General features: G+C 41.3%; 1 protein-coding gene across 1 annotated transcript in view; it reads left to right on the top strand.

The window, feature by feature from the left end:
* Window positions 1-24677, top strand: part of LOC132392279 (golgin subfamily A member 7-like) — a 59346-nt gene extending 34669 nt beyond the window's left edge. The window contains exons 5-6 of the mRNA XM_059966106.1: window positions 7817-7881; window positions 23197-24677. Coding sequence (XP_059822089.1) covers window positions 7817-7864 — 48 coding nt within the window. The 3' untranslated portion in view covers window positions 7865-7881; window positions 23197-24677. The remainder of the gene's footprint in view (window positions 1-7816; window positions 7882-23196) is intronic.
* Window positions 24678-25206: the final 529 nt, after the last annotated feature.

Below are 25206 nucleotides of genomic sequence, written 5' to 3'. Positions count from 1 at the left end.
GTTGCCATTTTGCAATTCCACATTGGCTTTCCCTGGTCCTTCATTATTTTTTAATGCAATGTTCAGGTTTCACTTTTGTAATATTGGATACTAGCAATTTCCCTGTTGGTGCATTGTCTGTCCCTTGACTGAAGCTGGATCCTGGACTTCCTTTCAACGCGTTCAGCTGAAATAATCTGGTGATTTGATAACTAATGCAGTCAATGTCTGTGATCTGCTGGTGACTGCCAAACCGTTCGTAAGGATGATCTTGCCTCTGGGTGTCCAAGGAACTTCTGAGTTCTGAATTTAGTATTTGCAGTTCTTACATAATTTTTGGGGTGGTGTAGCTGTTATTGCAATCAATTTACAGCGTCACTGATGAGAGTCCAATTCCCGCTGCTGTCTGTGAGGAGTTTGTTGGTTTTCCCCATGACAATGTGGGTTTTCTCCATTTGCTGCGGTTTCCTCCCACATTCCAGACATACATCTAGGGTTAGTAATTTATAGGCATGTCGTGTTGGCACTGGAAGTGTGATGACAGTTGTGGGCTGCTTCCAACATAATCCCCACTGATTTGATGCAAGCAATGCATTTCATTGGCTGTTTCAATGTACAAAGCTAGTCTTTGCAGGTCTGAATTTGGACTCTAAAATTGTGATCTTGAGTTGCGGGTTTATGAAAGTACTTTGAAGAGAAGAAGGCGTGTATGATACAGATATTGTCACAGACCCAAAGCAGGATTTGGATCCTTTTTTGCCTGGCTGTATTAGCATATGCCTGTATTCTTCAGGTCTGGCTCACATCCTTTGGTGGGTATATAGAAACATAGAAACTCAGAAAACCTACAGCACAGTACACGCCCTTCGGCCCACAAAGCTGAACATGTCCCCACCTTAGAAATTACTGGGGTTACCCGTAGTGCTCTATTTTTCTAAGCTCCATGTACCTATCCAATACCCTCTTAAAAGAGGGTATCTGCCTCCACTGCTGTTGCTGGCAGTCCATTCCATGCACTCACCACTCTCTGCGTTTATATAATAAAAAACTCACCTCTGACATCTCTGTACTTACTCCCAAGCACCTTAAACCAGTGCCCTCTTGTGATAGCCATTTCAGCCCTGGGAAAAAGTCTCTGACTAGCCACACGATCAATGCCTCTCAACACCTTATACAGTTCTATCAGATCACCTCTCATCCTCCATCACTCCAAGGAAAAAAGGCCGAGTTCACACAAGATATTCTCATAAGGAATGCTCCCCAATATAGGTAACATATAGCTGCAATATTACCTCTCGGCTCCTAAATTCAATTCCACGATTGATGAAGGCCAATACATCGTATGCCTTCTTAACCACAGAATCAACCTGCGCAGCTGCTTTTAGTGTCCTAGGGACTCGCACCCCAAGATCCCTCTGATCCTCCACCCTTCCAAGAGTCTCACCATTAATACTATATTCTGCCATCATATTTGACCAACCGAAATGTACCACTTCACATTTATCTGGGTTGAACTCCATCTGCCCCTTCTCAGCCCAGTTTTGCATTCTATCAATGTACCGTTGTAATCTCTGACAGCCCTCCACACTAGCCACAACACCGCCAAGCTTTGTGTCATCAGCAAACTTTCTAACCCATCCCTCCACTTCCTCATCCAGGTCATTTATAAAAATCACGAATAGTAAGGGTCCTAGAACAGATCCCTGAGGGACATCTATACATTTGACATATCACACAATTGTCCAGATTGAAGACTTCAATCCTGGACATAGTATTTCCAATGTATATTTCATAGCAAATGTTCCAACTCCCCCAACAATCTTATAAATCCAGGCTCTGTGCCTGGGGACCCAGGATCCTTGCGAACTCCACGCACAGAGCTCAAAAAAGGCGAAGTAACGGACTTTTAACATTGTAAACCAGTGAGTTGTTTGTTATCTCTCCCGCTTGTTGGAAAATGGAATGGAGTCGCCTCTTTCTCCCTTATTAGTAGAGAGAGACAGCCCGCAGCATATCGAATTAACGCATGAACACTGTAGTCTTTGGCGTAACTGCAAATCTGTGTCTTTGCTATTGCTTTGTTCACGCTTGAGTGCTGGTAGTGGGTAAGCTTTATTTTTGCCGGTGGGGGGGGGGGTAGAGGGATTGTTGCTTGCTGCCACTTATGCGCGGGAGGGTGAGGAGCTGGTGGGGGACTTTGGGGTTCTAATGTTTAACAGTCATTCATTCTTTGGGGCACTCCTCTGTTTTCCTGGATGGTTGTGCAGTAAAAGCATTGCAGGATCTATATTGTATACATTTCTCTAACATTAAATGTACCTTTGAACCTTTGAATAACATACTGTTGTGGGATGGAAATGTGGAAAAAATGGTTGAAGTGCTCTGTCACGTAGCCATGCAGAACAGAAATAGGTCCTTCCCACCAAGTTCTGGAAGTCAGAATTGAACTAGGGTCGCTGGAATTGTGAAGCAGTAATTCTAGCTTTGTCAATGTGCTGGTGGTCTTTTTCTTGCAATTCACAGTAAACGAGCACACATCTCATATCTGGAATCCACTATGCCGCATGATTAGGTTCCCTATTGCCTTTCAACTCCCACCCAAGAAAAAATCTGTTTAAGATGTATTGTTACTTCAGAGATTTCTGCTTCTACCTCCTTTGACCAATGATTATTGAAGGGTAAAGAAATGAAGGAAAATATTTCCAAGTTAATTACAAATTAATTATTGTTTTTTTTTGTTTGTTGTAAATTGCTCCCCTTAAATAGTAAATTTACTAGCTGTATCTCTGTGTAATGAAGGACATGATAGTTGATTATTCTGACTAACTAAGTTCACAGACTCGTCCATAGCTGCCAGTTTTAATCATGCAAATTTGGGAAAAATATTTGTGAATTAGATCTCACCTTGTTGGATTTGAAACAAAATGTGAATGCTTTTTCCTTGCATAAGCAAGGCTTTATTGAATCAACCGTATTTTCCTAGAGAATGCAACTCTTGTTTTCCAAGTAAATATCAATAATCAGCATTGAGCATCTTCCGATAGAAGGAATAATTCTCCAAATGATCTTGTGTCAATATGCTCTCGACAGGGTGTGTTATATCACTATTACAACTGTAAATGTGGCATCCCTTAATATTTCCCTTTCTTTTGAATTGCTGACTAAGGTAGGGGTGCTGTTCCTTTGTGATCCAGAGCCCCTTGATATTTTATTCTCAACTTTTTATTGTGTAGGTCAGTGAATAACTCCACTGTCTTCACAATAAGTTAAGTTTTTTCTTGCCAAATTATCACAGGTACACATTTTCTCTGTCGGCATCTTAAGTCTTTACCCTTTGAATGAAGGTCTTATTCTTGCTACTGCCAGTTTGTAATGTAACTGCTTCACCTGAGCTGAACACTCACCATTGTAGACATTTAATATGGGACCTGTTCACTTTCATATCACAGTGTCTTACTGTAAATAGTCCATTTGTCAAACCCAAGACTAAAATAAATTATAAGCTACTTCGCCCCTCAAGTTTTGTTTGCTAGAGAATAAGATTGGTGACTTTCCTCAAGGCCTCATTCCTGGCCTCATCCCATATCCCTTGATTTTCTTACTGTTTTTATTAATGTATCAGATTTGATCAAGGAATTGTTCTTGACAACCATCTGAGGCAAGAGTTTTACAGAGACTTGAGCCTTTGTGAGAAGAAATTCTACTTTATCTCAGTATTAAGTGAGTGCCTCCTTATTCTGAGGCAATGTACTCATGAGGGGAATATTGAGGAGATTTGGTTTGTCACCTGAAAAATTCAAACTTCTACAGATGTACACTGGGGAGTTTTCTGATAGGCTGTATCACTGTCTGGGAGGGGGAGGGGTGTTTCTGCACAGGATTAAAATAAGCTACAGAAAATTGTTAATTTAGTCAGCTCTATCTTGGGTACAACCCTCTATAGTGTCTAAGACATCTTCAAGGAGTGGTGCCTCAGAAAGACCACACCCTTTATTAAGGACCCCCATCACCCAGCACATGCTTACCTTCTCATTGTTACTATCAGGAAGGAGATACAGAAGCCTGAAGGCACACACTCAGTGATTCAGGAACAGCTTCTTCCCCTCTGCCATCTGATTCCTAAAAGGACATTGAACCCATGAACACTACTTCACGTTTTTTTTAATATATTTGTTTTTACATTATTTTTAAGTTAGATAAAAATAAGTCAATTACTATATATATATATATATTGTAATTTACTTATTTTTATCTATATTGTCATGTATTGCATTGTACTACTGCTGCTAAGTTAACAAATTTCATGACATATGCTAGTGTTATTAAACTTGATTCTGATATTCTCCTGGCATTTATCTCAAGGTGATCTTATAGGTTTCATTAACCTAGCCTCCCCTTTTCCACTATTGAGTGCAGATTGAATTTGTTCACTGTTTCTTCAAGAGGTATTTCATCCATGCCTCGGATTGTCCTGGTGAGTCTTCTGTGTACTGCCTTGAATGAGAAGCCTTCTTGAATGAAATGACCAAACCTTTACAAAGTTCTAGTAGGTCTTCCCATTATACCCCTCTCCTCCCTTTAAATTAAAACTAACGTTCCATTAGTTTTCCCAATGGAGTATGCTGTTTTTTTTTCTTTCTTGTACAAGGACTTTGTGCGGTAGCTTTATGTGTTTCTCTGTTTACATAATATGCTTTCATTGTTCATGTTGGTAAGTTGAACTTCACATCTCTGGCATTACTTTCCAGTTGCCATCATTTTGAGAGTTTGTGTAAGCTATTCATGGGTCTCCATAAGCTGCTTGTATTGTCGCAGCTTGACTTCCCCTACATTTGTATTATCTGCAAATTTGGCTACAGTGTACTCACTTCCTTCCTCTGCACCATTACTGTATATTGTAAACGGCTGCAGTCCCAACACTCCACTGGTTAAGAATTTTCAGTAATTCTTTTACCCCCACTAGTTGTTTCCTGCTAGTTACAGTTCCTCTCTTAATATACTGCCTCTCATAGCATGAGATCTTACCTTGCAAAGTAACCATTTTTATCGGGCAACTTGTTAAACACTAGTCCAATTGTTTTACATCTTCTGTTTCCCCATCCATCTACTTTAGCTAGTACTTTATTGAATAACTTGCATAAATTTGGAGGAAATTAATTTGCCCTGAATGAAGCTGTGCTGTGCTGTTCTTTGAGATTATAACTTTCAGAATATTCTGCTGTTACCTGCCCAATAATTTATTCTAATGTTTTCCGATAGTAGGTATTAGGCTATGTTTCTTGCTTCCCCCTCCTTCAGAATCGGAGTCTTGTTTTGCTAGTTTTCCAAACCTTTCTGAAACCTAAGGACATTTGAAGGATCCTTCCTCCTCTTTTTTTTGTTTTGTCTTCCCTCTGAGTTCTGTGATGGTTGGATCTGCAGGCTCCTGGAAAATGAGCATGCAGTGGCTGATGGGGCAGGTAGGTAGTTTGTGAGGCATTGCTTCATTGCTGTTTATGCAGGGCTTCTCTTTGTTCCTGCTATTGGCTTCAAAGTTTTCATTGCCATTTGAAGCCTGCTTCCACTTGGTCGTAGGCCAGAGGTTCTTAGAAATCAGTGGTGATATTACCCCTTAAGGAAGCTTTGTGCAAATCATTGAATCTTTTCTGTCTACCTGCTAATCTCCCATTGCAGAGCATGTAATAGTTTTGACACAAGAAATTGTGGATGCTGGAATCTGAAGCAACAGTCTGCTGGATGCATTCAGTGGGTTGAGCAGCAATAGGGGAGGAAAGGAATTGTTGGCATGTTAGGTTGAATCTCAGAATCTGGAACTGGGTTTCAAACTGAGACATGAACAGTTACTTCCATAGATGTTGCTTGACTGAGTTCCTCCAGCAGATATGAGTTGTGTGCATGCTACTTTGCTGGCAGCAGCGTGGCTACGCTGTAAATAACACATTTCACTGTATGTTCCCATGTACGTGTGTAAAATAAAGCTAATCCTACAGATTGTTTATTTTTTTTCTAATAATTTTTTTTTTTGCTTTCAGGTGTGTGATTAATATAACCTGTCCAGCAGTGGTTTATGGTTTATGTAACGAGACTGGGTGATGAGGGTGTTAGCCTGGGCAAGATTGCTAATGTTGCTTACCCAAGCAGTGGACATAGAGGATTTTGTTTGGCATTTGTGGTATTTTTCCAGGGCTTTTTGATACAGTAATGTATGTGAAAGGAGGGCAAGGATGGTTATTGACTGAGTTTTCTGCCATATTTATGTCTTGCTCTTCAGACACATTTTCCCTCAATTGACCAGAGATTGTACTGGTACGGTGATGTGTTCATTGATATCTGCCTCTCCAAGGAGGTGGATCCCAAAATCTGGGAAGTGGTCCATGTTTTCCAAGGTTTCACCCCGGCTCCATCTACATCCTTACAAACTTGAGTGCAGGCAGTGTCAGAATCAGGATTACAATCCCCAACCGGCATATGTTGTGATAGTTGTTGCTTTTGCTGCAGCAGTACAATGCATTACATATTAATAAATAATGCAAAAAAAGTAGCAAGGGGAAGACAGTGTTCCTAAATCATTAAGTGTGTGCCTTTGAGCTCTTGACCCTCCTTCCTGTTAGTAACAAGAAGAGGCCATGTCCTGGTGATAGAGATCCTTAATGATGGATTGATTGAGTTCACCTCTTTATGTAGCTTCTTTTGATTCTCTGCAGTTCCCCATCCCCAATACCATTGGTGTTGCAGCCAGTTAGAATGCTCCTCAAGATACATCTGCAGAAATTTACGAGTGTCTTTAATTTCATACCAAATTTCCTGAAACTCCCAATGAAATTCCCAATACCTGTTGTTATCCCTTCTTTGTAACTGCATTGATATGTTGAGCCCAGGATAGGTCCTTGGTTGTTGACATCCAGGAACTTGAAATTGCTCCCTCTTTCTTCTTCTGTCCCTCTGAGGACTGGTGTGTGTATCCTTGTTCCATTCTTTCACAACCAGTTCTTTTGTTTTACAAGATTGTTGCTATGACCCCACTCAACTAGCTGATGTATCTCACTCTTGTATACCTTCTTGTCACCACCTGAAATTCTGCCAACAATAGTTGTGTCATCAGCAAATTTATAGACGGCATTTGAGCTGTGCCTAGCCTCACAGTCATAGGTGTAAAGAGAGTAGACCAGGGGGCTAAGTGCACATCCTTCAGGTGCACCATTGTTGATTGTCAGTGAGGTAGAGGTGTTATTTCCAATCCGTACAGACTGCGGTCTTCCATTGAGAAAGTTGAGGATACAGTTGCAGAGAGAGGTACAAAGGCCCAGGCTTTGGAGTTTTCAATTAGAATTGTAGGAAACATTTTGTTAAGTGCTGAGCTGTCGTCAATAAACAGCTTCCTGGCATAAGTATTAGTACTGTCTAGATGATCTAAGGGCACTTGAAGACCCAATGAAATCACATCCGCTGTAGAACTATTGTGGCGGTAGGCAAATTGCAGTGGGTCGAGGTCCTTGCTGAGGCAGGAGTTGATTCCAACCATGACCAACCTCTCAAAGCACTTCATCAGTGAAGATGTGAGTGTTACTGGACGATAGTCATTAAAGCAGCTCACCCTGCTCTTTCACTGGTATGATTGTTGTCCTTTTGAAGCAGGTGGGAACTTAAGACTATAGCAATGAGAAATTGAAAATGTCATTGCCATAATTTACCTGGTTGATAATAAATGAAGTAATGTTTTCAGGTATTGTATAAGTACAATTTAATTGTTTCACAGGTTATTTCGAATGCAACTCTCACATTCAATTTCAGCCATGCTTTCCATACTCACTCGTTTCCTTAACTCGGGTACTTGCAGATCGAGATCTCCATCTACGAAGATCGAAGTTTCACTAGTGGAAGATGAACTATGGATTAAGTGAGGTATGAATTTACAAGGCTGGTTACAGCACATTTTGAGCAGAAATACACAATGAAATGTTGTTACTAAATGTACTGAAGAGTCGTCAACTTTAGTTACCATCACTATTATGTCTTGTAGTGCCATAGATGTGATGCTATACTATATACTATAGATGTGATTCTGCAAGAGCATCTTGAGGTCGTTGTGCTCCCACTGTTTGCATAGGATTTCATCCAACAATGACTTAGTTATTTTAGTCGGTACCCAGTAGGGAAGCAATAAACTTTCTAGCATCGTGTACTGGATCACACTTGCGAGATGAATTGGAGCCTGCACTGCACAAATGGGCAAAATACAGCATTTTGTTTGAAGGTACTTTGATTTCAGAGTCGTGTAATAAATTGAATTGACCCTGTTACCTACATCCTTCATATACGTGAGGAGTAACGATCTCCACGTTACGTCTCTGTCTAAATGTGCATTTTATAGTAATTTATCCTGTTGTACATACAATTTATTATAAATTACTATAATATAATATAATTACTATAATATAAGTCTATGTTACATTGACTATCCTGTTGTACATACAATTTATTATAGTCAATGTAACATAGACTTATAGTTGTGTCAGCATGAATTAAGCAGTTTGATGGCCTGGGAGAAGAAGCTGTGTTGGAGCCTGTTGGTATTGGCTTTTTATGCTGTGGTACTGTTTTCCGGATGGTAGCAGCTGAAACAATTAGTAGCTGGGGTGACTCAGGTCCCCAGTGACCCTTCGGGCCCTTCTTACGTAAAGTAAATGTCCTCAATAGTGGAAAGCTCAAATCTACAAATGCACTGGTCTGTTCACACCACTCTCTGCAGAGCCCCGAGGCTGAGGGAAGTACAGTTCCCATATCAGGCAGTGATGCAGCCAGTCAGGATGCTCTCAATTGTGCCCCTATAGAAAGTTCTTAGGATTTGGGGGTTCATACCAAACTTCGTCAACCATTTGAGATGAAAGAGACACTGTTGTGCCTTTTTCACCACACAGCCAGTATGTACAGACCAGATGAAATCCTCAGTGATGCTTATGACAAGAAACTTAAAGCTGTTCACCAGATCCATTGATGTCAATAGGGGCTAGATTGTCTCCATTCCTCCTGTAGTCCACAAGCATCTCCTTTGTTTTTGTGACATTGAGGGAGAGGTTTTCTTGACACCACTGTGTCTGTGTGATGACTCCTTCTGTGTAGGTTGCCTCATTATTACTTGAGATTAGGCTAATCAGTGTAGTGTCATTAGCAAATTTAATTAGCAAATTGGAGTTGTGGGTGGTGACACAGTCATGGGTATACAGAGAGTAAAGGAGGGGGCTTAATACACAGCCCTGAGGGGCATCTGTGTTGAAGGTCAGGGGCAAAAGTGAGGGAGCCCACTGTTGCTACTTACCAGTGATCTGACAGGAAGGCCAGAATCCAGGTACACAAGGCAGGGTGAAGGCCGAGGTCTCTGCGCTTTGTGTTGTGGTGTTGAATGCTGAACTGCAGTCCAAGAACAGTATTCTCCCATAAGCATCCTCCTCCTCCTCCTCCTCCAGATGTGCAATGATGGTGTGGCTATTGCATCATGTGTTGATCAGTTGTATTGGTAGGCAAATTGTAGGGGGTCCAGTGTGGGTAGTAGCATGCCGCAGATGTAGGTTTATAATAGTTTGACATTTGTTCAGAATTAGCAGAACTAGAAGCTTTTCTTGAAAAGCTGGCTTTGCAGTATTATTTGCTTTGGCTTTCAAAATAACAAAGTTTGTGTTAGTGGATATTTAGATGACATATCTTGATCATTCCAATTAGCCAAATTGCTGGAAAGATTGGGCATTTGGCAGCATATGCTGAGAAAATTGGCTGACATTTAAAATTTACCTCCTTCAAGGATGGGATTCTTTTTTTTCATTTGCACGCCGCTAGCCTCTGTATTTGATGTACCATCTTCTGAACCTTTCATCATGATGCCACCGCCAAACAAACTTTATTCCAGCATGCTGATAGAACAACTCTCACACCTCTCTATCTCATCCTTCCCTTCTCACAGCACGTTCTCACTTGCATTTTTGTCTGTACCCTTTCTGCCTCAGGGAAATGAAACATCATTGAAGTAAAGCAGCAATTTGCCGTTCCTTCCAGTTTAGTGTGCTGCACCCAGTACTTGTTATGTAGTCTCAGCTGCATTGAAGAAACCAATTGCAACTTGTTTTGCAGAGCACTTATCCAAACTACAACTGAGTCCTGAAATTTAGAAACCAAATAATTCATCTGTGCTCAGTCTACAATCATAAGCTTGAGCTTCCAGTTACCTATGACTGTAATTCACAATGGCACTCCCAGTCTTTTATTTGCTTTGTATTCAGTACCATTGAGATATTTTATAAACTTTGGGGAACAGCATGCCATCTTTCAACTAAGTACTTTGTAGTCCTTCACTTATTCCCAATAATTTTAAATTATTGTTCCACGTTCATCATTGTTGGCCAGTTCTAGTATGTCTTCAGTTAATACTGTTAACTCAGTATATCTATTTCTTTCCACAGATTTTGTCTGAATATTTCTTGCATTCTTAAGACATTTCCAGAAAAACATTTCAGTTGCGATCACAGTTCCACCACTTGTTTTCTTTTTCTTTCTCTCTCCTGTCTTTATTCATTTAATTATTTTTCACATCTCCAGAAGGATTGTACTTTGTGTTTGCAAGAGTCTTTTCATACCAAATTTCATCCAGCTTCTAATGAAGTAGAGCCACTGGTGTGTCTTCATGTTTGCATCAGTGCGTTGGGTCCAGGCTAGATCCTCGAAGATGTTAGCACCAGGAATTTAAAGATGTTTACCCTTTACCATCGCAGACCTCTCGATGAGCACTGATATCAGTTTCTCAGTATAGCTGATGTTGAGAGTGTACTTAAAAACTCCTGGTGTTGCTGATATTTTTGAGCGATGCCAGTGCTAGATTCCACCTCCAGCTTAGGCATTTGCTGTGAATTCAAGATGCTATCCCCTGCCCACCACCTCTTCCTAGTATTGTCTCCTGGCTGCCAATTGTTCCAGTGTAACATTTCTTCTCATTAATACTTTGACTGCGGCAGTGGTTGGTTGAGAGCAGTTTATTGCAACAGTATCATTTCGGTGTGAGTTTGAATAAAGTAGCCACATCAGTTTTCTTCCTGTTAAGCAGCACTCTGATGATAATTAAGTTACTGACCATTTCAGGATGCTGGATCAATACAATTCTGATCCAATCTATTTGAGCCACAAAGAAGCAATAGTTTGTTCTAATAAACACAGTTCTCATAGTCTTATCTTGGCAATGACAAATAAAGGAGCAGTAAACAGCCCTTAGTTGACCCACCTGTGACACTGGCTCAACAGGGAAGTCCACTCGATCCAAAACAAAAATCAATTCACATGCAAAAGTGTCTTACACTGCTGGCACAGCAAATGTAACAAGCTGGAGAAAATCAGCAAGCAACACACACAAAATGCTGGAGGAGCCAAGCATCTGTGGAAAAGAGTAAACAGTCAACATTTCATCAGGTCTGGAGAAAAAAGATGAAGTCAGAGTAAGCAGATGGGGATAGGGGAGGAAGTAATACAAGGTGGCAGGTGATAGGGGAAACTGGAAGAGGGAGACGGGCGAAGTAAAGAGATTGAAATTTGATTGGCAAAAGACATAAAGGGCTGGAGAAGCAGGAATCTGATAGGTGAGGACTTAAGGCTGTGGAGAAAAGGGAGGTGGGAGGAGCACCAGATGGAGGTGATGGGCAGTTAAGGAGATAAGGAGATGAGGTGACAGAGGGAATGGAGAAGGGAGGGGCTATCAGATTGGAGGCTATCTAGTCTGAATTTAAGGTGTTGCTCCTTCAGCCTGAGCGTGGCCTCATCACGGCAGTAGAGGAGGCCAAGGACTGATGTGTCGGAAGTAGAATTTAAATGGCTGGCCACTGGAAATCCTGCTTTTTCTGGTGGACAGAGCGGAGGTGCTTGGTGAAGCGGTCTCCCAATCTCCACAAAGTACACTGCAGATGGTGTGGTCATTGCAACATGTACCAACACCCTGGAGGAACTCAGCAGGTCGGGCAGCACCCGTGGAAATGAGCAGTCAGCGCTTCGGGCCGAGTTCTGACGAAGGGTCTCGGCCCAAAACGTTGACTGCTCGTTTCCACGGATGCTCCCAGTCTACATTGGGTCTCACTGATAAACAGGAGGCCATACCGAGAGCACTGGATGCAGTAGATGACCCCAACAGATTCACAGCTGAATTATTGCTTCTCCTGGAAGGACAGTTTGGCCTCTGGATGGTAGAGAGGGAGGAAGTGTAGGGGCAGGTGTAGCACTTGTCTGCTTGCAAGATTAGTGCCAGGAGAGGAGTCTGTGGGGAGAGATGAGTGGACAAGGGAGTTGCATAGGGAGCAATCCATGTGGAAAGCAGAAAATGGGGCGGGGAGGAATGATGTGTTGGGATCTTGTTAGAGAGGGTGGATGTTATGGAGAATTATGTACTGGACATGGAGGCTGGTGGGGTGGTAGGTGAGGACGAAAGGAACCCTATTTCTGGTGGGGTTGCGGATGGATGGGGTGAGGGCTGCATTGATGGTGGAGGTAAGAAAGCCCCTTTCTTTGAAGAAGGAGGACATCTTATTTGTTCTGGAGTGAAAAACCTCATCCTGAGAGCAGATGCAGTGAACACGGTGGAATAGAGAGAAGGGCATGCCATTTTTACAAGTAATGGTGGGAAGACATATAGTCCAGGTAGTTGTGAGAATCAGTGGGTTTATAAAATTTATCAGTGGATAAGCTGTCTCCAAAGATAGAGACAGAGGTCGTGAAAGGGGAGGGAGGTGTCGGAAATGGACCAGGTAAATTTGAGAGCAGGGTGGAAGTTGGAGGCAAAGTTGATGAAGTCAGTGAGCTCTGCTTGGGTGCAGGAAGCATCACCAATGCAGTTATCAATGTACTATAGAAAAAATTCACGAGTGATACTATTGACTGTGCCATGTAGCCGACAAAAAGGCAGGTGTGGCTGGCACCCATGTGAGTGCCATGGCAACACCTTTTGTTTGAAAAAGTTTAGCACTATCTCTATTTTAACAGCCCTTAGTATCGTATTGTTCACGATCAGAGTCCAAGGGTGAAGTTCTGTCCATCATGGCAAATCTCCTTTTATGTATGATCAAACAAATTCCTGTCATGTGATTATTTCTTCCTATCACATGATTAATCACTGGCAAACTAGATTCAATTATGCATTTTAATGCATTAACCAATACCATCATCTTGGTCTTTAATGTTAGTTGCAGAATTCATAACATTACCATTCTGCACCAGATACAGCTAAGCGGGAGAAGTCTCCCTTGACCTCTTACCTTACCACAACTCGGAACCCCAAACAGTCCTTCCAGTTGATGAAACACTTCACCTGAAAATCTATTGGGATTTTGGCTTTTTTCAGTGGCACAGTCACGATTCTTTAGTGAGAGCAAATAAATGTAAGGCAGGGACAAGCAGAGCAGTTATTATATGAGTTAGAACGGGGAGGCTTTGACTTATCAGGCTTGGGCGAGGGACATATTTGGTAAGTTTCTTCATTCTTCATCTGTTAGTGCATAGTTGGAGCATTGAGGATGCCTCCAGGGGCTGTATTGTGTCCTTTATGTGAGATGTGGGAATTGTGGGTCACCTCCAGCATCCAGGATAACCACATCTGCTGAGGAGGTGATAGATAAGAGCTACTGGGAAGAAGTCACCCCTAAGTTGCAAGAGGTAGTTAAATGGCTGATTGTCAGGATAGGGCAGGGAAATGAGCAGCTAGTACAGCGTTCTGCTCAATAATAAGTGTACCGTTTTGAAGACACTGTTGTTGGGGCCGACGTACTGGGGTGAGGGAGTGAAGCTGCGGCGACTGGGTCTCTGGATTTGTGGCTCAGTGAAGGTGGGGGTGGGATGAAGCAGTCTGCAGTAGTGATTGGGGATTCCATAGTTGGAGGAAATTAAGTGGACGTGACAGAGACGCCCGGATAGTATGTTGCTTCACAGGTGTCAGGGTTATTGTGTCTTTTGGGTCCACAACATTCTAAAGGAGAAGTATGAGCAGTCAGAATTTTTGGTGCACATTGGCACCAATGACATAGATAGGAAAAGCAAGGAGGTCCTGAAGAGAGAATTTAGGGAGCTAGACAGACAGGTGAAAAGTGGGTTCTTTAAGGTAGCAATCTCTGGATTACTGCCTGTGCTGCACATCAGTGAGGGTATGAATAGGATGATTTGGCAGATGAATGAGTAGTGAGAAACTGGTGCAGGGGGCAGGGTTTCAGGTTTCTGGGTTATTGAGATTTCTTCTGGAGAATGTATGACCTGAACCCGAGTTGGACTAATATTCTTGCAGACAGGTTTGCTAGAGCTGTTGGGGAGGATATAACACATTTGGCAGAGAGTTGGGAGCCAGTGTAATAGGGCTATTGGTTTACAAGCAAAGGCAGTGTGTAGTGAGACTGCCAGGAAGGACGGGCATATGATGGGGGCAAAATTGCAGTTAGTGGGACGAATTACAGTGAAGTTGAAAAGTGTGATGGATATAGGTCAGAATATATTATATTTGAATGCATGCAGTATAAGGAATAAGGTTGACAATTTTGTTGCAAAGTTAGAGATTTGCAGGTATGACGTTGGCGTCACTGAGTAGTGGCTGAAGGAATATTGCATTTGAGAGCTTAACATCCAAGGATGCACTTGTATTGAAAGAGCTAGCAGGTAGACAGGGGTTGGTGTGGCTCTGTTGCTTTAAAAAAAATGAAAGCGGTGACTAAAAACCCTTCATCAGGACGAACATCGTCACTACCCCCTCCCATAGATGCTGTCTGGCCTGCTGATTTCTGCCAGCATTTTGTGTTTTTATTTATTTCCAGCATCTGCAGATTCACTGGTGTTGAAAGAGATGACATTCGATCAGAAGATATAAAATCCTTGTGGATAGTTAAAGCAGCTTGTGGATGAGCCCACTCGGGGAGAGGTTATTCTTGATTGGGTGTAATGAACTGGATTTGATTAGGGAGCTTCAGGTAAAGGAACCCTTTGGAGCCAGTGATCATAATTTGATAGCATACTCTGCAGTGGGGGAAAGGGAGGGGGATTATAGAGCAAAAATTAATGGGAAGTTAGAGGATTGAGAAACTTAAAAATCAACAGGGGGCTACTAAAAAAGCCATGGGGGGTGGGGGAAAGATGAAGTATGAAGGTTTGCTTGCTAGCAAAATAAGATACCAAACATTTTTTTTAGTTGTATAAAGAGTAAAAGAGACGAGACTACATATTGAACCACTGGAAAATAATGCTGGAGAGGTAGCAATGTGGGACAAGAAAATGGTGGACGAACTACATAAGTATTTTGCATCAGTTTTCACAGTGGAAGACACTAGCAGTATGCCGGAAGTTCGAGAATGTCAGGGTGGCAGAAGTGAATGCACTTGCAATTACTAGGGAGAGGGTGCTTGGGAAACTGAAAGGTCTGAATGTAGATGTCTATCTTATCCAGATGACTTGACCTATACCTCAAGGTTCTGAAAGAGGTATCTGAAGAGTTTGTTGTGGAAGCATTAATAATAGTATTTCAAGAATTATTCAATTCTGGAATGGTTCTATCGACCACAAGACTGTAAGATGTCAGAACAGAATTAGGCCATTTCACCCACTGAATCTGCACCACCATTTCATCATTGCTAATGGAATTCCCTATCAGCCCCAATCTTCTGCCTTCTCCCCGTAACCCTTCATCCCCTGATTAATCAAGAATTTATCAACCTCTGTCTTAAATATACCAATGACTCGGTCTGCACAGCCGCCCGTAGCAATAAATTCCACAGATTCACCGCTCTGGTTAAATTCCACCTCATTTCTGTTCTTAATGGATGACCTTCTATTCTGAGTTGTGTCCTCTGGTCCTGGACTCCCCTACCATTGGAAACATCCTCTCCAAATTTGACAGGTTTCAATGCGATCCCCATCTCCCCCCCCCCCCCCCCCCCCATTCTTCTGAATTCCTGTGCATACAGGCCCAGAGCCATCAATCATTCCTGGTATGGTAAGCCTGTCATTTCCGGAATCATTTTCATGAATCTCCTCTGAACCCTCTCCAATGTCATCTTTTCTTAGCCGAGGATCCCAAAACTGCTCACAATACTCTTGTGAAACCTTACCAGTGTCTTATAAAGCCGTGTTAGATCCTTGCCTTTATATTTTAGTCCTCTCAAAAGGAATGCTAGCATTGCAATTGCTTTCATCATCACAGACTCAACATGCAAAGTAACCTTTAGGGAATCCTTCATGAAGACTCCCAAGTTCCCTTGCACCTTAAATTTTTGAATTTTCTCTCCATCTAGAAAGTACTCAATGCTTTTTTCCTTCCACCAAAGTACATGACCATACACTTCCCAACACCCATACTCTATCTGCCACTTTTTTTTGCTTATTCTCGTCGTCTGCCTAAGTCCTTCTACAGCCTTTTTGCTTCCTCAAAACTACCTGCTCCTCCTATCATCACATTGTCCGCAAACATGGTCACAAAACCATGAATTTCCTCGTCCAAGTCATGACATGTAAGGTAAAAAGAGCCAGTCTCTACACAGACCCCAGTGGAACTTCACAAGTCACTGGCAGCCAATTAGAAAAGGTTCCCTTTATTGCCACTCTTTGCTTCTTGCAAATCAGCCAACCCTCTTATCCATGCTTGTATCTTTATTTTAATACCAAGGGCTCTTAATTTAAGCTGCCTCATGTGCTGCAGCTTGTCAGAGGCCTTCTGAAAATCTAAGTATGAAACATGTAGTGATTCTCCTTTGTCTGTTCAGCTTATTTCTTCAAAAAATTCCAACAGATTCTCAGGCAAGATTTTTCCTTAAGGAAACCATGCTGACTTTGCTTATTTTATCATCTGCTTCTAAGTACCCCAAAACAACATCCTTAACAATCAACTGCAACATCTTCTTAACCACTGAATTGAGATTAACTGGCCTATAATTTATTTTCTTCTTATTCTTCCTTCTTGAAGAATGGAGTGACTTTTGCAATTTTCCAGTACTGGGGAACCATGCCAGAATCTATTGATTCTTGAACGATCATTACTAATGCCTGCACAATCTCTTCAGCAATTTCTTTTAGAGCCCTGAGTGTAGATCCTCTGGTCCGGGTGATTTATCTGCCTCAGACCTTTCAGTTTCCCAAGCACCTTCTCCTTAGTAATGGCAGCTTCACTCATCTCTGTCACCTGACATTCTCCATCTTCTGGCACACTGCTCCTGTCTTCCCCAGTGAACACTGATGCAAAATACTTATTGACTTAACCGACCGTTTCCTTGTCCTCCATTACTATCACTCCAGCTTCATTTTCCAGTGGTCCGAAATCTATTCTCATCTTTTCTTTACTTTTTATGTATCAGAGGAACCTTATTGTGTTCTCTTTAATATTATTGGCGAGCTTACCTTTGTCCTCCATCTTTTCCCTCTTTATTACTTCTTTTAGTTGACTTCTGTTGGCTTTTAAAAGCTTCCCAATCCTCTAACTTCCCTCTCATTTTTGCTCTATTACTTGCCTTCTCTTTGGGTTTACGTTGGCTTTGACTTCCCTTGTCAGCCATGGTTGTGTCTTGCTGCCTTTAGTAAATTGCTACTTATTTGGGATGAATACATCCTGCATCTTCTGAATTGCTCCCAGAAAATTCAACCAGCACTGCTGTGCCATCATCCCTGTTGGTGTCCCCTTGCAATCAACTTTTGTCAACTCCTCTCTCATGCCTCTGTAATTCCCTTTGCTGCATTGTGATTACGGATCCCTGAGTTCCTTTATCGTAAGCTTTCTAATCAATTATAGTTCTTTGCATGACATCCAATCCAGAATAGATGTTAACCAAGTGGCCTCATCCACAATCTGCTCTAAAAATCCAAATTCCCCCCTTGGGATTGAAGTTCAAAGTACATTTATTATCAAAGTACGTGTACATTATACAACCTTGAGATTAGTCTCCTAATAGGCAGCCACAAATCAAAAGGACCCATTTAAAAAACAAAGACTGTCAAGCACCCAATGCGCAGAGAGTGAAACAAATATGACATGCAAACAAATAGAGTTCTGACCTGAAGTCCACAAGGAGAGTCCAAGACTTATAGTTCAGCGCAGAGCCAAGTATACAATGTGGAGCAGTAAGCTGAACCGGCCCGTCCCTCATCTCGGACCCTGACACCCTGACCTTTTCGATCTGGCCAGCACTGAATTCATCATCCAAACATTGGGTTCAGTTGCTTCAGTATGCTCTGGGGCCTGGACCCAGCTGCCTCAGTTCGGTCTGTACCCAACATTTCTGATTTGGGGATTTTCCTAGCTCTTGACAACAGGCCTGCTGCCTCACCTAGCCTCAGTGCTGCCATATCAAATTGCCTCCCAAATCCAAGAGGAAGTTACAGACTATTGCTTGTGATGATTGTTTACCAGACAAAATGTAATTAACTATTTAGTAGTTTTCTTTGTTTCATTCGCTGCCAGCCAGAAGTTACTGAGTTTCACCAGTGCCATCTTAAATCAGAATTAGCACCAGCGTAGTTTTCCCCAATCTACCTGCATATTGCAATTACCCCCATGAATATCGTAACTTTGCCTTTTTCCATACTTTTTGTGTATCCTTTTCCAGAGGACTGAAAAATTGCAAATGTCATCCCACTCTTCAAGATGGAAAGGAGGCAGAATAAAGGAAATTATAGGCCAGTTATCCTGACATCACTGCTTGGGGAGATGTTGGAGTCTATTATTAAGGATGTGGTTTCAGGGTGCTTGGAGGCTGATGATAAAGTAGGCTAAAGTCAGCATGGTTTCCTTAAGTGAAAATCTTGCCTGACAAATCGGTTGGAACTCTTTGAAGAAATAAAAAGCAGGATAGACAAAGGAAAATCACTGGATGTTGTGTACTTGGATTATCAGAGGGCCTTTGACAAGGTACCACACATGAGTCTGCTCAACAAGATAAGACCCCATGGTATTACAGGAAAGATATTAGCATGAATAGAATATTGGCTAATTGGCAGGAGGTAGAATCAGAATAAGGGGAGTCTTTTCTGGTTGCCTGCTGGTGACTAGTGGTGTTCTGTAGTGGTCTGTGTCGGGTCTGATTATTTTTACGTTATATGTCAATGACTTGGACGACGGAATAGTCCTGCTGAAGGGTTTCAGCCCGAAATGTCCACTACATTTTTCCATAGATGCTGCTTGCCTGCTGAGTTCCTCCAGCATTTTATGTGTGTTGCTTGGATTTCTAGTATCTGCAGATTTTCTCTTGTTGATGACAGATTTGATTGCTTTTTGGTCATGTTTGCAGAAAATGTGATGATAGGAAGAGGAGCAGGTAGTGTTGAGGAAGCAGGCAGGCTGCAGAAGGAATTAGACAGATGAGGAGAATGGGCATAGAAGTGGCAGATGGAATACAGTGTGAGGAAGTGTATGGTCATGCACTTTGGTAGAAGGAATAAATGCGTAGACTATTTTCCAAATGGAGAAAAAAATCCAAGATGCAAAAGTGTTGTGAGTCCTAATGCTGGATTCCCCAAAGGTTAATTTGCAGGGTGAGTCAGTGGTGAGGAAAGCAAATGCAATGTTGGTATTCATTTTCGAGAGGACTAGAACATAAAAGGGTGTAATGCAGAGGCTTTTCAGGCACTGGTAAGGTCTCACTTGAAACATTGCGAATAGTTTTGGACCCCTTTTTAAAAAAAAAATAATGTGCTGACATTGGAAGGGGTTCAGAGGGGATTCTCGAGAATGATTCCGGGAATGAAAGACTTATCATAGGTGCGATTGATAGCTCTGATTGCTGGTATTCAGAAGAATGAAGAAGGATCTCTTTGAAACCTATTAAATGTTGAAAGGCTTAGACAGTGGTTGTGGAGAGAATGTTTCCTTTGGTGGAGGAATTTAGGACTAGAGGGCACAGCCTTAGAATAGAGGGTTGCCTGTTTAGAACAGAGATAAGGAAGAATTTCTTTAGTTAGACGGTGGCGGATCTGTGGAATTTGTTGCCAACTTTGGAGGCCAGGTATTTAAGATGGAAGTTGATAGGTTCTTGATTAGTCAGGGCATGAAAGGTTATGGGAAGTAGGTAGGAGAATGGGGTTGATGGGAAAATGGATCAGTTGTGATGAAATGGGGAGCAGACTTGTTGGGCCAAATGGCCTACTTCTGTTCCTATGCCTTATGGTTTAGTGGTCACCTACTGTCTCTAGTATTCCTCTTATAACAGCCCGACATAATTTGGAATACAGCTTCATCAAGCACCTTCAGTTCATCCACAACAGAGAGGATTTCCAAGTGCCCACGCATTTTAACTGTATTCCCCATGCCCATTCCAATATGTCGATGCTTGGCCTCCTCCACGGCGACAATGAACCCTCTCAAAGGTTGGAAGAGCAGCAACTTGTATTTCATCTGTTGGTCTTCTGATGGGATGAATGTTGATTACTTTAACTTACCGCAATTCCTCCACCCTCCCTCTTCTGTCTTTTTCCATTCCAGCTCCCCTATTACCCCTTCTCCTCACCTGTCCATTACCTCTCTAATGCCCTGCCTCTTTCAATTTTTCCTCAGATTCCATTTTTTAGTCCCTTATCTTTTCCACCTATCACTTAATCTCTCTCCCCTTTCCACCTAACTTCTTTCTCACCTGGTTTTATCCACCATCTGTCATCTTGTATTCTTCCCCTCCCCCTATCTTATTTTGGCTTCTTCTCCCTTTCGAGTCCTGATGAAGGGTCAGCCATTTATTCTGTTCCATAGATGGTGACTGAACTGCTGAGTTCCTCCAGCATTTTCTGCATGTTGCTCTGGATTTCCAGCATCTGCAGACTTTGTTTAAAGACCAAGTGCAAAGTTCTTGCTATCTTCAGCATCATCCTACAGAAATTAAAGATTATTTCGAGGACAGTGAAGTCCTTTCTCCATCTCACAATGCACTGTCTCATTGTCTCTGTTCCTTGTGCATGTGCATTCTGAACAAGAACCCAATGCCTGCTGCAGTTTGGACAAGGTGATAAATGTGCCCTGGTAAACAGCAGGGAGCTTATGTTGGGGGGGGGGGGGGAGGGCAGAAAAGAAATAGGGACTACACTTTTTATTATAAAGTTACTTTTGTACAAGGTACAGCAAATTGTTTTTTTTTGCCTTTCAACACACAGACAGGAAATACAATTTACAAGTAATTACCACACCTGCAGGACATTAATTTCTTTACATGTTTCCTTTGGATTTGGCTTCAGTTGCAGCTGGTTGTTCAGTATTTCATATAATGTGCTACAATGACTCACTCAATCCACTACTATTTTTCTCATGGTTCCATGCCTGTGCTTATGTAGTCTATTTTGGATTTTTAAACAAATTTATTTCAGTAATTCAAATGTCAAGATTGATTCAACATGTAAATGCATGGATTTGCCAATTCCTGAACTAATATGATTTGCATCCTTGTGACTAGTGACAGCAGTTCTGTTCAATTGTACCTTGAGCTTCACTCCCCTGACATAATTTAGTTTCCAAAAACTTTTTTTTGAACAAAGTCTGTTCAGAAAGACTTCATTGTCTCTGCAGCTGGTACTTAACTTGGGTACAATGTTTTCATAGGTTAGCAAGGTATTTACAGCATGTAACAGGCTAATCAGCTCAGCAGGCTCATACCACTTTGTATGCTCCACATGACCCTACTTCTGGAACTGCATATTATATTGATTATTTGTTTGCAAAAGAAGTTCCAGACATCAGCTTGTGATAATCATTACTTTGCGTTTTGTTTTCTGTCTTCCCCTAACAGCAACAATTCGTGTGCATCCTGTGAGACATCAGATATTTGAAGGCATTCTGTTGTATAGATCAGCGTGTAGTGAGGAACATCAGAACTGGCCATACAGCCCCTTGAAACTATTCTAATTTGTGATGAATTTTAGGCAAAAATATTTTGAAGTATATTTTGAAGTATATTTGCAACTATAGCATTGACTGTCTGACTTTATTTGGGTGCAAAACTCTTTAAAGGCTCCTCTACATCTTGGATAATGCTTACTGTTTAATTAGGTGACATTGCATCTTCAGTTTGTATCCAATCTGAGGTTTGGAATCTAAAAGCATGGAACAGAGTACTATATCTTCCATGAACTGAAGGCCTTTAGTAGAGTTAACCCATGATTTTCATATTGGAGTGTGAAACTTCCTTGGAAAGCAAAACCTTGGTCTTAGTCTATGGGCCTTTTTGGGAGATTACATTCTGCATTGTGAAGTGTTGCAATAGCACCAAATCATTACTGTCACACCGATAAAGCTACTCTAATGAGCAACAGGCTACAATGTTCACAGTTGTGGATAGTTACAGCCAGTTTGAATTGGTGTTTTACTTGAATCTTAACAACCTTTCAAAAGATAATTTTTCATTATGTAGCATTTGTCCTTTATAATTGGGATAGTGGGCTGAATGACCCAGGGAACTGTTGGGGCTGTCATTCACCTTGGCCTATTAGGCTCAGATTTATTTTGGATGTTACTGGGGCATTTATTATCCTTCTGCACCATACTGCTACCTCAGAACAAAATTTATGAGATATTAACGATAATAAACCTGAATCTGATTCTTAAATAGACGGACTCCTGAGGTTGTCACTGCCTAACTTGGTTCTGATTGGGTGATCTTAAGGATGATCTAAGGATTGCTGGTGTGGATTGAAATCTCTCATTAGTACAATCAAATAAGAACATTGAAGTTCATTAGCTTTCAGAGATTGTATCTCTCACTAATTTGGGCTGTATGGATAAACTTTCTATTAGTTTGTATATATATCAGGTTGTTAAAGTCAACTGTTGTTGCTGCGATGATTACTAGTCTAAAAGTAATACCATTCCCTCCAAGCTTTCAGGCACTCAAACAGAAGACAAGACCAAGAAGGAGACTTTTATGCAGAAATTTCAGAACATTTCACGCTTTTGGAGCTAGATTTCCAGAATCTACTTGGTTATGATAGAGACACATTATTCCATTTCACATGGCCAAAAAAATGCTGCATGCAAAATTAAGATTCTTGGCCCTTGCCCTTCTATTCAGTGTAATTTATTTAATGTGTAGTAGAGCAGTTGGCAGCCTTATTCTCCTTTCTTAATATTGACTGAGACTGATGGAAAGCCATTACATTTACTGAAATGTATATATTGTACGCTAATGATTACCAAGGACACTTTTGCTTACACCTGTATAGAGGAGACACATCCTCATTTTATTTATTTGTTTTCTTTTCTAGTGGGACCAAGGCAATGGACCATTTCTCCTGGGTGTCAATACTGCTACAAGTATTTACCTACTTCGTCTCTGGGCTACCATTCCACAAACTCTTGAGGACCCTGGTTCCACCTGAAAGTTGAATGCTTTGTGATGTGCTTTATCCATGATATATACCACAACAGTGGGAGGGTGGGGATGGGGAAAACAAATACTATAGTGATTAAACTCTTATTCACTGACTTTTTTTTTCTGTTAAGTAAAAATTTGAAATGAGCTTCAGGATGTGCTAAAGAGAAACAAATGAGATGTTTGTATGATGGTGATCCTGTCTGGTGATGTAACCTCCCAGCTGTCTGAAGCCTCTGAAATTTGTATAGCACTAAATGAAGATACTTTTTGTTGATGCACTTGGACATGTGATGTTGTTAACCCTAAGAGTACTCTCAGCTTTCAAAACCTCAGTTTAAACTAATAATTGGTTATGTTGGCTTCTGAGAAGCTGCCTCCATTTATATTAGCAGGAAGGTTGCTACCTGGTATAGTGCAATATTATTGAATCCAGGATATGGTGACTGATCACAGCAGATACACTAATAAAGTCACGTTGTGATACTGAACCTTGAGGTTAAAACTTACTGGGGTTCCTGCCGCATGTCCAGCAACATTTCTGTCCAATCTGTGAGTGGAAGCTTGGGAGTGAATTGGGCTTCACCTCCCGCCAGCAAGTACTGCTGAGCTTCTGTCAGTAACTCAATCATTAAGCAAGTGAAATGCCTCAAGGAAAGAGAGTAAGGGAGTGGAGAAATGGAGGTCATGAACAATATGAAGACTAACTTTCTGAATGCACTGGGATGCTTCTCATGCAATGGTGACATTTGTTGGAATGGCTTAAATAAGAAACAAGTGTTTTAATACTCATGAAAACAGTTGGAAACATTCAAGAGACATTTCTGCCATGAATTTTTAGATGGCTCTGCTCTGAGATGGATTGACTTCAGGAGTGGCTTTTGTTCTTGATGCAGGCAACTCAGACTTTTATTTTTACCTTTGGGAAGCTTTTCAATAAAAGTTTCACTGTTCACATGCCCAGCTCCTGCACTCTGCAAATACTGTAGATACAACAGCAAGAGACCATTGCATTACCTCACTGGATAGCTGATTAGGGAAACATTGAAAGAGAAGGATGGTTTTACAGAGAAATAACTGTTTTAAGGTTTTTGCACATGTAATTAAAAGTTGATTGTTTCTGTGGAAAGTGGAATCTTTTATAATTGTATTTATTCAACTGAAAAAGGATTGTGCAATTTTTACACTAAAATCTACATGGGGAAAGTGGTGCTAAACTGGTCTCTTGATGATACTCATTTCTATTTTCTTTCTCTTCTTCTTCACCTCACCCTACAACCCTCCCAGATCTCACTTCTCCATCACATACTGCACCCTTCTTCCTCCCCCCACCCCCCAGCCTTAGTCTGCCGTGTTCAGACCGGAAACCAGAATCTGCAAGCACCCGTTTATTATAATAGTGATTCTGGCAACCGTTGACTGCATTCTTTAATTCAAACTGAATCTGCACAACAATTTTAATGCATTTTAAGTCTTGGAGCATTGAGTACTCTTAGTGGTTAATAACTTAGCAGTGCTCTGTCACCACTTAGCGTTTGACTACTTGGTCCTATTCCCCAGGGAAGTCTACTAGCTAAGTAAAGTTAGCTGGAGTAAATTTTTGCTTAGCTGTGTTCCTTTTGTAACTTGCAATATAGTAGTGTAGTTTGTAACACAAATCTGCAGAGCTTCTAAATACTTTTGGATGTTTGTAAACCTTTTTGGTCTTACAGTTTTCAAAGAAGAAAGTACTTCATGTCAAACATTTTAACTGTGTTCACAGTTGCTCAGACTGTTTTTGCCTTATTGAAAAGTCTGAAGCAAAAAATACAAAGCCTGACCTTGATCCCGGGAAAATAATTTGAACAGAGTTTGAGACAATTGGGTGTCAATCATGTCTGACACTAAATCTGACCTTGTCTGA

This window comes from Hypanus sabinus, chromosome 1 (assembly GCF_030144855.1).
Source record: "Hypanus sabinus isolate sHypSab1 chromosome 1, sHypSab1.hap1, whole genome shotgun sequence".
In the NCBI taxonomy this organism is placed as follows: domain Eukaryota; kingdom Metazoa; phylum Chordata; class Chondrichthyes; order Myliobatiformes; family Dasyatidae; genus Hypanus; species Hypanus sabinus.
Note: the sequence above shows the minus strand (reverse complement) of the source record. Positions and strands in the feature narration are given on the sequence as shown.